Source organism: Limulus polyphemus, unplaced genomic scaffold, assembly GCF_000517525.1.
Source record: "Limulus polyphemus unplaced genomic scaffold, Limulus_polyphemus-2.1.2 Scaffold735, whole genome shotgun sequence".
NCBI classification, from domain to species: Eukaryota; Metazoa; Arthropoda; class Merostomata; order Xiphosura; family Limulidae; genus Limulus; species Limulus polyphemus.
In genome coordinates this window covers 110,838-122,453 of record NW_013666345.1, presented here as the reverse complement: position 1 = coordinate 122,453, position 11,616 = coordinate 110,838, and the positions used below count along the sequence as shown (strand labels likewise).

The following is an 11,616-nucleotide window of genomic DNA, read 5'->3' as shown; positions in this document are numbered from 1 at the left end:
CATTCTTATTTTATATTCTAGCATGTCAATATTGGTAATTTGGGTTTCTGATTTGTACAAATCTATAGACTTAGTATTTTGACTTCACAAACATCTAATTTGAACCAGTGCTGCATTTAACATACCACATGACACACAAAAATCAATGTTTGTCTGTTTTTTTAATATTTACTTTTAAATTAAGAAATTGAGTAATGTATAGTACTAAAATTTGAATTATAATCTACAGTTTTATACCAAACTTATTGACATAAATTCATGAAATAGTAGTCCAATAAAATTTTGAATGCAAGTCAACAAACAAAATGACATGGCCTTTCACCCATGACCCATCTCAAAAGGGTTAACTGGGATTCAAGGGTCTCAATGTACTTGAATTCATTGACAGTGCCTTTCACAATATGCAGGTATCCCACACTGTTGCCAAAGATGCATTCCAATATCACCTGACCTCACAGTTGCTTCACAGTTGCATTCAAACGTCTTGGATGAAACTCCACATTGCTTAAGTCCAGTCAGCATGCTTTTTGACCCATTTGAGCCTCATTTTCCTCATCTTGATGATGAGAAGGGGTTTTTTCTTAGCTGTCTTGTTGAGAGACCAGCTGAACATAGGTGAGACCAGGCTGTATGTGGAGTGACAGTGACCCTTGAAGTTTCCTGCCATGGTCTTGTGAGATCTATAGATAATGATTCTGCATGCTCATGCATTTCAGAACACAATCATCACCTGCTGTGAAAGGCATCCTCTCTGTATTTTTGCACCCACGACTCGCAGTAGACTGGTTTAATTTAACTCTTTTATCAATATGCCTTGTCAAAAGTCATTCTTTGCTCAAATAAACTGCTTTTTTTTCCTCATTGAATTAACTCACAACCCTTGACCATGCTAGCATTAAACACATATTGTAAGCAGATAAGCTTCTAAACTGACTCCCAGTAACAAACTTCTATTTATGGCCAAAAAATGGCTGATGCAATATCCAGACAGCCTATAAAACTACTGATGTATTAATTAGACAGTATTGCATCATCCATGAAACACATTTGCACCTACATGCATTATGGCCTCAAAACAGAAATTGATTCTGAAGAGAATTGTGAAAAATTGGGTCATGCAATAAATTTTTCTACCACTGTATATATACTCTCACACACTCACACTCATGAGACCAAGAAAATTAAGATTTAAGATAATCACATAACATATTTTATTATGATTATGTAAAAATTAGTGTTTGTTAAATGAAAACTTATGAATTGCAACAGGTTTCAGTGACTTACATCCATGAATATTATTTCAAATAAATTGAAAACTTTTGTCTCTTACAAGTGACATCTTGATGGCCAGGTCTCATAAGGATATTCTTCTCTATCTGATTTTTGATGTTTACCTAAGAGTTCTAGTTTAACAGTTTTTTTATATTAAAGAAAAATATGATTATTCTTTGAAATCTCAGATGTTAAAATCTTGTTAGTTTGATTATTTTAATACCCTTACCTTTATTATAGTCAGTATTATATAGTATTATACTCTTTCCTTTATGTTGTTATGGACAGAATATAGAATGAAGTGAAAGTCATTAAAGAATAGTATTTGTATGATCAGTAAAGTAAAAATTGTTGCACTTAAAATTTGAAAGTTCTACAGTACAAGTATTTTAGATCCACTTGAAACTACAGAGATTTGTATTCAATATATTAATCACTGAACAAGTTTGTGAATTAGATTGCTAAGTTACTGTTGAATGACTTTCACATTCAGAATTACATATGCATTCTGTAGTTTTATTTGCATCCAAACCAAGATTCTTTCAGGTATAAAGATGTATTGTTTGGTTTTAGTGTCACAGTGACGGGGATCTATCGAGCTACTGCTGTTCGTGTGAATCCATGGCAGAGGAATGTTAAGTCTGTGTATAGAACCCATATTGATGTAGTCCACTTCCGTAAGGTTGATACAAAAAGGCTTTATGAAGATATAGAAGATGGGTAAATTTTCAACTTAATTATTTTGAATTTTGCATTACTTATTTCTAAAATATATGTTAATTGTGTGTGTGTCTGTAATTCATAAAAGATAAAGCAAAGTCTACTAAGGAAAGCAGAAATAAAAACATCTTTACATGAATCCAACATTTCAAAATAACTTTATTCCATCATCAGCAGCAAAAAGTGGTGTTTGAGAACATAAAGTTTATAAAATATCAACTTTGATTAAAGGGTTAGCACACAGGATCACACACAAGAGGTCAATGTATGTCAAAAAAAGACTTAAAACTTAAGCACTTTGGAATGGTTAATTCTTTATTTTCCAGAAAAACAATAGCAAACTATTCAAAAGCATTTAAGTTTTATTGTATATTTTTTTTAAATTCATAAGCGTAGAAAATATTGAGAGAAGATATGAGCAGTGAAGTAAGTGCATATATACCATGAATTAAATTAGAGGTTACAATCAAAACATTAATTTTGGTATCCATTAACTGTATGGCAAGCATGTTTATACATAAAATAACACAAACTGGAAGTAAAATACTAATATTATCACAGTTTAGGACAAACGAAATATGGATTGTTTATAATTATACCAATTAGAATTATTGTGGTTGGAAGGATGTCTAGATAAATTAGGATAGTATTTCATGATTAAGATGGGTTTTTTAATGGTTTGAAGATCCAATTGCAATGATGATAAAGTTATTAATTAATGTTATTACCTGTGATTCTTTCATGTGAGCAAACTTTTGATGAGGGTTTAAGATAGGCAAAGGCTAGTTCTAAGGGATACTGTTATCAGAGCACTCATAAACTAGTTTTTAAGTAACATTTAGTTTTGCTAGTATATGTAATTTTTAGTTTCTACATGACCCAAGAGTGAAGGAGTGTTAATGATTGGTCCTTATATTGAAAAATAGATTCTGAATTCAGAAATCAGACCTAGATAAGTCTGAATTGAGTCTGGGGTACAAGTTTTTTATATTTATTTAGAGGGTATTTTTTTAAAATTCAAAACTTTGAGAACCTATCAATGGTAGCAGATAGTGAGAGGAAATTTCAAAACAATGAATTGCTTGTTCTAAGTACCTCAGAAGAGCATAACTAGTAAGTATAGACTGTTGATAATGAACAAGATCAGATTATGTTGGGGAAAAAACTAGAGTAAACCAATCATAGTTATATAGAGGCCAGTAAAAGTATTTTTATAATATGTAGTAGTAAAAAATAAATATATATAGTTATTTTGATATCCAGAAACGCAATCTATTGCATTCAAAATTAGAAATTCAATCTTGGGGTGAATGGAATTTATATATGCTAGGAATTCAGGAATATCATGAACAGAATAAAATGTTTGAAATCATGAACACAGTTTTAATTAAATATGAATGATCAGCACTTATGTATTGTCTAAAATTTAGTAAATAATTAAAATTAATGTTTCATATTTATACAGTTTGAAAAACTTTATTGCAGCCATCAACAGCTTCTATTTTAAAAATACACTCTGTATGTACAATGTTTCGATGTCCTCTACGTGGTCTTCCTTTGTACATGTAGAGTGTATTTGTGAAGTGGGAGCTGTTGACTGCTTCAATAAAGTTTTTAAAATTGTGTAAATATGAAACATTCATTTTAATTATTTGTTAAATTTTAGACAGTTAGTTGTCTAACCATTTGTGTTCATTCAGACAGAGTAAACTACTGGCCTAGTCCATCTGTCTACTTGTTCATAGAAGACATTGTTAAAGATAAAATGATTCAGCTTAGTGGCAAAAATGAAAAATTTCTAAAATCATGGTGTAGTGTGTATTGGGAAGAGATGGTTGAAAATTGTTTCTAAAGTTTCATCCAGAGAAATACTGATATAGCAGAATTTGATACTTAAACTGTCCATAACATGTCAAGTGATGGAGATTTTTTAAATATCATAAGTCAACATGAAAGAGTCCTAAATGTTAAAATCATTAGCAATCAAGGGTAAGGGTAGAGGATCCAACAGATGAAAGATTAGGTCAAGATTGGCAGACAATGAATTTTTGGTAAGTCTGTTACCACATCAAGATATTTGTTCGTAAACAGTTTTTGATATACTGATATAGTATTCCTTTTCTTATGCATATTTTTAAGCAGTTATAAGTAAATCAAGAATTATTTTTTTTAAACAGTTGCCAAAACCATTTTATACCAGGTAATAAATACTGATATATTTGTTCATAATATTGTGAAAAAGTTTGATATTAAGCAGACTAGTTCTATAATCCCAAAATAATTTGCACAACACATTATCAAAAACCATATCTATTAGGTAATTAACTCTTGAAATTTCTAAGTGATAAAGCTGATTCATCATCTAGAAGATTTCTTATTACAGAAAGGATAATCGATTTACACCAGAAAGAATTGAGAAATTGAAAAATTTGTCAAAACTTCCTGACATATATGATAGGCTTGCCCGTGCCCTTGGTAAGTTTTTGAAAAAAAATATTGGCATTTACTTGTTTCAGTTAAAAGTTCACTTAATTTTTTTTTGCATTAATGTGAAAAGAGCTAATAGTAAGATATGTTTGTATTGAAGGAAAATAAATTCAAAATATCAATTTCTTGCATAACAGATATTTAAAGCAGTACTTGGATATGTTATTATCAGCATTAAATGGTTTATCAATTACATTTCACTTGTAGTTATCATTGAGGTTCTGGTACTAAAAAAGAAAGGGGCAATATGTATCAAATAACTGTAAACTGAAATGTCAAAAATGAGATATGATGAAATAAAATAATTGTAAATTGAATGGAATAATTGATTTTTTTCAAAATTGAATTTGAAGAATAGGGCATGATTTTCTTTTTATTGTGTTTGTGTGTGTGTGTATAGCTCCTGGGATATATGAAAATGAAGACATAAAGAAGGGGATTTTGCTTCAGTTGTTTAGTGGAACAAAGAAAGACTTTGCAAACACAGGCCGAGGAAATTTTCGGTGAGTCATGAAGTGTTGTCATTTTACTGTGGAAACAACTGTTATTCTAAAAAGCCTTCAGATTCACAATTTGTTTTCATATTTTGAAACATTCTGGCCCACATTTAACTCAGAAACTTTTAAGCATTTTCTTAATATTTAATAATTTGTGAATGTAATAGTTGGAATTGATTTTGTTCAGAATGTGTTGCACTTTTTTTAAAATCATAGCTGAGAAAATCCTCAGGCCTAAAAATACTATTCCTTTAATCTTTTTTTTTTTTAAAGAGCGGAAATCAACATCCTACTGTGTGGAGACCCAGGTACTAGTAAGTCCCAGCTTCTCCAGTTTGTCTATAATCTTGTACCAAGAGGTCAGTACACCTCAGGTAAAGGTTCTAGTGCTGTTGGTTTGACTGCTTACATCACTAAAGACCCAGAAACCAGACAACTAGTACTCCAAACGTAAGTACAATGTGTAACGTAAAAGCTTTATCAGAAGTAATGCATCTATTACTTGGAAAATCCTTACATAATCAAAATTTTCATCTGATAGAAAAACCATTTAACACTGATCATACTAGAACACAAAAACAAATTACTACTTCAGTACTGTTCTATTTATGGCCTAATGGAATTTCATTTATATAACATAGAAATGCAATACAGAACAATATTTTGACATGGTAATGGTCAAATTTGAATATTCTTTAATCACACATATAATATCTGTTTATAAGAATAAAGAAATGAATTAAGTATACCGTACAAGATTACAAGTCCTTTACATTTAAACCATGCTACATAAGACATAAAAAAAACCTTCAAAAATAGGTTAACCTGAAGCAATAGAAAATCAAAATGTACAGTGAACCCATTATCTACACTGTTGATTTTACACGTTAACTTTCTTGACATGGGCTCTGTCGAATTGACTGACCATGTGACCACTTTGTACTCATATAAAGTCGTTATAGTTTTGATATTATGAACTTTTAATATAGTAGGTATATCTTCAGAAAATTTGGCAGACAATCTGTAAACATTGTAAGTCTTTCACATATATAAAAATCAGATTTTTTAATGAATTATTATTAATAAACTACAAAAAAGGTTTGTCCGTGAATATATTAAACCTTTTATTTACTAGTCTAAGTACAAAATGATTTTCATGTTAAAATTAAAAATACTTTTTCTTCATCTCAAAAATCTTAAATTTCATATGGGTAATCGCTAAACCTCCTAAATACATTTCAAATGTCTGTTTTCAGTAAAACTTTACATTTTATGTGTTATTTTCTCCACCATAACTCTATACAAGGTTGGTCAACTTGACTGACCTCGTAACCACCAAAAAAAATGTTAAATAAATCTGAACTACCTTTTTTTTCTTTCTAGAATGACTTAATGACTAGATTTAAACTCCTAACAGTATACCTGTATTTATACATAAATTTTATTATTTTACTGCCATTTGATTGCCCTTTGAACGGTGTCTAACTACTATTCTCGTGCCATTATATGTTGTATATCACTTGGGGAACGTGGGGCTCATGTTACGCTATCAAAGTACATTACCCATGAGCTGCTCAGGTATGTTTTTTATCAAAATTGTTTATTATATTATTTATTTTACTAATCTAACCTTAATTAACCTAAAGAGATTTCTGTTTTTACATTTTAGTTACTTTTATAATAATAAATAAAGAATACACATGAAAAACAAGAAATAAAGTACTTACCTTCTTTTTTTCTTTGCTGTTGATGAAACTTAACCCAACTTTTTTATACTAATGGTAGTAATGCACTAAATGATTTATATTTAATTAAGTAATGCACCAAAAAACATAGAATTAATAACATGCAAAAAGCAGACAATGTCCCCTAGCTATCACAATTTTTTTGGTTTTGTAACTTTGAGACAAAAGCCGTTGCATATTCATCCAAGCTAGTCAATATGTTTTGCATGGGAATGAAGCTTATACTAAAAAGAGAAATGGGCAATTTTCTCTTCAGAACACAACGTAATATAATATGTCATTTGATAGATGAAAACCTTGGCTTTTAAATTGGTTGTAAGTAATATATTATTAAATATATAGACAGGATGTAACAAGTGGTTATGGCAAGAGGATTCTGTTTTTTCTATTTGATGGCTCTGTAACCAAACAAGATTGAATTATAAGAAAATTATGCTTTGTCTCAGCAATGACAATTTTATAGTGAGCAACTTACATTAAATTTCGTACTTATTGGTGAGGTGGTGAATAAATTAGGGAATAGGGGATGCCTAGAGAAAAAAGTCACATTTCTCACACTAGTGTAAATTCAGGATTTTATTTATTTATTTTTTATTGCCTGATAAAATTTAGAACTTAAAACTTATACTATTAAACTGTGTTTATTAGCTATGAGTGTACTGCTATACTAATTGGTATAACATAAACAAAAAGTAATTTGATTAAATTTGGAATATAAGTCACGTAAAACCTTGTGACATGCATAGTAAAGGATGCCTATGGCAATAGTGTTCAATTTTGTAACAGTATAAATCTATTTCTACCTAAATTTTATTGTTTTATTGCCCATTGAACTGTATCTAAGTAGTAATCCTACCACACAAGTTGTAAATCACTTGGCGAACATACAGCTCGCAGTACCTTATCGAATTACATAAGGCATGGGTTACTCACGCACTGCTTAAAAAAGTGTCATGAAAAATTTTATTTTTTTTATTTTAATCTTACACAATCTAATCTTGTCTAATATAATTTTTATTTTCTTTTACCTACATTTATAACAATAAATTAAATATACACTTGAAAAACAAAAAATATAATACTTACCTGGATCTTTTTTTTTTCCTATCAACTGTCGATGAAACTTAATCCTATTTTGTATACTAGTGGTACTATTACATTGAATAATTTTTTATTTAATTAAATGATGCACCTGAGAGCACAAAATAATAACCTATAAAAAGCAGAGGATATCCAATAAGTATCGTAATTTTTCTGACTTTCTAGCTATGCAATAAGAGCCGTTAGAAATTCAGCTAAGCACTTCGATGTGTTTCTTATGGGAATATAGTTTGAACTGGAAGTGAAATAGACAATTCTCTGTTCAGAAAACAATGTAATATAATACATCATTTCATAGATTAAAACTTTGGCTTTCTATTGTTTACAAATAATATAGTATTAAACTTCAGAAAGAACTATTTGCAATTTGTGAAAGAGAAGATGTGACAGGTGGGTTTGGGAAGAAGGGTTTAATTTTCTATTTTATGGTTCTGTAACCAAATAAGATTGAAGGCTATAAAAATTATGTATTGCCTGTGTGATAACAATATTATAGTAAGTAATTTATATTAAATTCTGTACTAGTTGGAAGGGTAGTAAATAAATTAAAGGAAAGGGGATACCTAGAAAGGAAATGTCACAATTCACATACCAGGGTGAAATTGATGATTTTTTAAAAATATTTCCTTATAAAATTAAGTACGTAAAGCTTATATAATATTAACATTTGATTTATTAACTACATTTTTATGTCAAGTTTATTCATATACCTAGATAATAAATTAGATTAATTAAGTTTTGAATGTAACTCTCTTAAAAAGCTGAGACATGTGCACTTTGCCTCCCTGTAGCAAGAGGGTTAATCACTTGTAGAATATGTATCTATAACACCCATGAACTTTTTGATCCACAGGCCACATAAAGTCTCTGCTTAACCAATATCTTCATATATCCAGCTGGCCTTATGAGCCCTGATATTGGGCAAAATGTCTTGTTGGCACTTTATATGGCAGGTGGTGTGTGGTTGATTTATTGCAACATTTTGCTTTGCTTTGCTTTCACTTATGGGTTCTTAGAATTACTTGTATAGTTTTCCCCTGTTGACACTGTGCTTGCCTGACTCACTCTGGGAACTAGAAGACAAGCTTGCTGGCTTGACAGTTTTTGCAAATAATAAATGTATAATGTTATGAGATTAAAGCGATTTAGACTAAACATTTGTGTTTTCGTGTCATAATCTGTAGTCATTCTAGAATGAAAAAAGCATAATTTGAATTTATTTCCTAATTTTTTTATGATAATTATGAGGCCGGTCAAATTGACAGACCCTATAGTGTTAGGGTAAAGAAAATAACAGAAAATATATAAAGTTTTACTGAAAACAAACAATTGAAATGTATTTAGGAGGTTTTAGAGATTACAGAAGTAATATTTGAGATTTTCAAGACAAACAATAGTTTTTTGGGCTGGTAACGAAACAGACTATTTTTACAAACAAATTTATAATAAAAATACTTTATTTAAAAAAAATCAGATTTTTTGTCTACGAAAGAGTTGTAATGTTTACTAAAAGTATTAAGCAAATATTAAGACACACAATTTCAAACTGACTACTTTACTTTTGTGAAACTAACAATCTGTTCTTCACCATACAAAACACCTCACAAAAGAACATCCAAGCTTTTGATAATTTGATGCAACTCAATAAGTAAGTCTATAATCATTTAATAATAATAAGGCCACTATAACAGTTTTCTTAGGCATGCAAAAAGCTTTTGACAAGTTTTGGCATAATACCATTAGATACAGACTTCATACAATCAGTATTAAAGCTATGATAGTTAGATGGATCTCTAACTTCCTAACAATCTAAAATCCTGTGGTTAGAATAATGTCCTTTTGAAATCACTTAACATTACAGCAGGAGTTTTACAAGGTTAGGGACTTTCACCACTACTATATATTTTATTTGTTAATAACATACAGTTCTCAAACATAACTTACATATACTTCTCACAATATGCAGATGATATTGCCATACTAGTCAAGAAATAAATGGTAACATCGGTTTATAGAAAACCTTTTGCTGTTGTTATGCTACCACTCCAGGAATAATGTCATATAAAATGCAAAAAATCTCTGCATTTTATACATATGTTTACATATGAAACAACAAAACTTTTATCCAATCTTTAAACCTACAAGTAAGATTAAGGAAATATTGGGAAGTACTAAGGATAAAATAGAATTAGAAGATAGAACTGGGGTTTACAAAGTAGAAGGTGAATGTGGGAATATTTATATTGGTCAAACTAAAAGAAATTTAAAATATGGATTACAGGACACATAACGGTTACATAAGGAGTAATAAAATTGAAAACTTGGCTATTGCAGAACATGTAAAAACAATACAACACATTTTAATGGGAAAAAACTACAATTTTAGATAACCTCATAACATTACAGCTTTAAATGTCTGAGAATCACTAGAAATAATAAAATTTAAAAAAGAAAAAAGTATTAAACAGAGATGAAGGGCCATCAACTCAAAGCATTGGTATTTGGCATGATGTATTATAAACGTTGACTAACGAATTTTGTATGTAAATACAAAAAGCAATGTAATATCACATGACAAGATTTAAAAAAAATGTGGAAGCTGTTGATGGCTTCAATTAAGTTTTTAAAATTGTGTAAATATGAAACGTTGATTTTTAATTATTTATTATATCTTAATTTTTGTGTTACATGTATTTTAGCATGATGTATGAAAAAAAAACACAAAACAGCACATTGTGGGACAATGTAATTATGGAAGCCATATTTGTTTTTCATGAAAGCTCCTTTGAGTGGCCAATCAGTTATAACGAACTTCTGTTATGATGAATTATTTTGCTGGGTCACTTTGTTTTTGTTATAATGAGGTTCAACTATGTTTGTGTTAAGCCTTACTTATTTGTCACAGCATGTTAGTATTCAGGAATGATGGTTATTTCTTTCATGTTTAAAATTTAGTTTAGCCAGGATTGATCATTATTGTTGTATTATTAAGGTTTTTAGTGTATCCAGGATTGATCATTATTTATTTTGTCATTAAAATTTAGTGTATCAAGGAGTGATCATTGTTTGTTGTATCATTAAGATTTAGTATATCCAGGATTATTTACTGCACATTTTTAGGGTGATGAAACACTGAAATTATGAAGCATAGAAAGAGTTCTTTAAAGATGATAAATGTCTTGAATTAAGTAAAAGATATTGTTCATTGAAACTACCTTAATTATTTTACTAAAAAAGACAATTTTAGAAAACATAACTTTTAATTGTGTTTTAGAGGTGCCTTGGTTTTGAGTGACAATGGAATCTGTTGCATTGATGAATTTGACAAAATGAGTGAAAGTACTCGATCAATTCTTCATGAAGTTATGGTAAGCTACTTTTTATATTTGAGTCTGTTCATTTTATCAAATAAAATAACACACTTATGTATATGTATCTTTAACACTTCCAGGTGACACAAAGTTTTAGTACATCACCTAGCATATTGACACTTATGTACTCTGAACTTGCATTTCATGTGTGTGATCTAGGCTACTTGGGAGCATAATGATGCCTGTTATTACTATTAAATGTGCAAAACTTTTAATTGGCTGTCCTTAAGTCTGCTGTTCTAAATAAAGTCCAAAATGCTGGTTTCTGTTACATCCACTAAAAGCTGCCAATATAGAGGGATGTGTAAGCTTACCATTTTAAAAATGGTATAACTACAACCCCTACCAATAAGGTCTATCTCCAGATTCCCCAAATTCACCTAATCCTCTTAATTTCCATCTTTTTTGTATAATTGATGGTTT

General features: G+C 29.7%; 1 protein-coding gene across 3 annotated transcripts in view; it reads left to right on the top strand.

The window, feature by feature from the left end:
* LOC106460246 (DNA replication licensing factor mcm4-like) overlaps positions 1-11,616 on the top strand; it is a 54,015-nt gene that overhangs the window by 30,947 nt on the left and 11,452 nt on the right. For all 3 annotated transcript variants that reach the window (XM_022386919.1, XM_022386918.1, XM_013919931.2), the window contains exons 11-15: positions 1,846-1,992; positions 4,376-4,467; positions 4,880-4,982; positions 5,250-5,426; positions 11,097-11,190. In XM_022386919.1, coding sequence (XP_022242627.1) covers positions 1,846-1,992; positions 4,376-4,467; positions 4,880-4,982; positions 5,250-5,426; positions 11,097-11,190 — 613 coding nt within the window. The remainder of the gene's footprint in view (positions 1-1,845; positions 1,993-4,375; positions 4,468-4,879; positions 4,983-5,249; positions 5,427-11,096; positions 11,191-11,616) is intronic.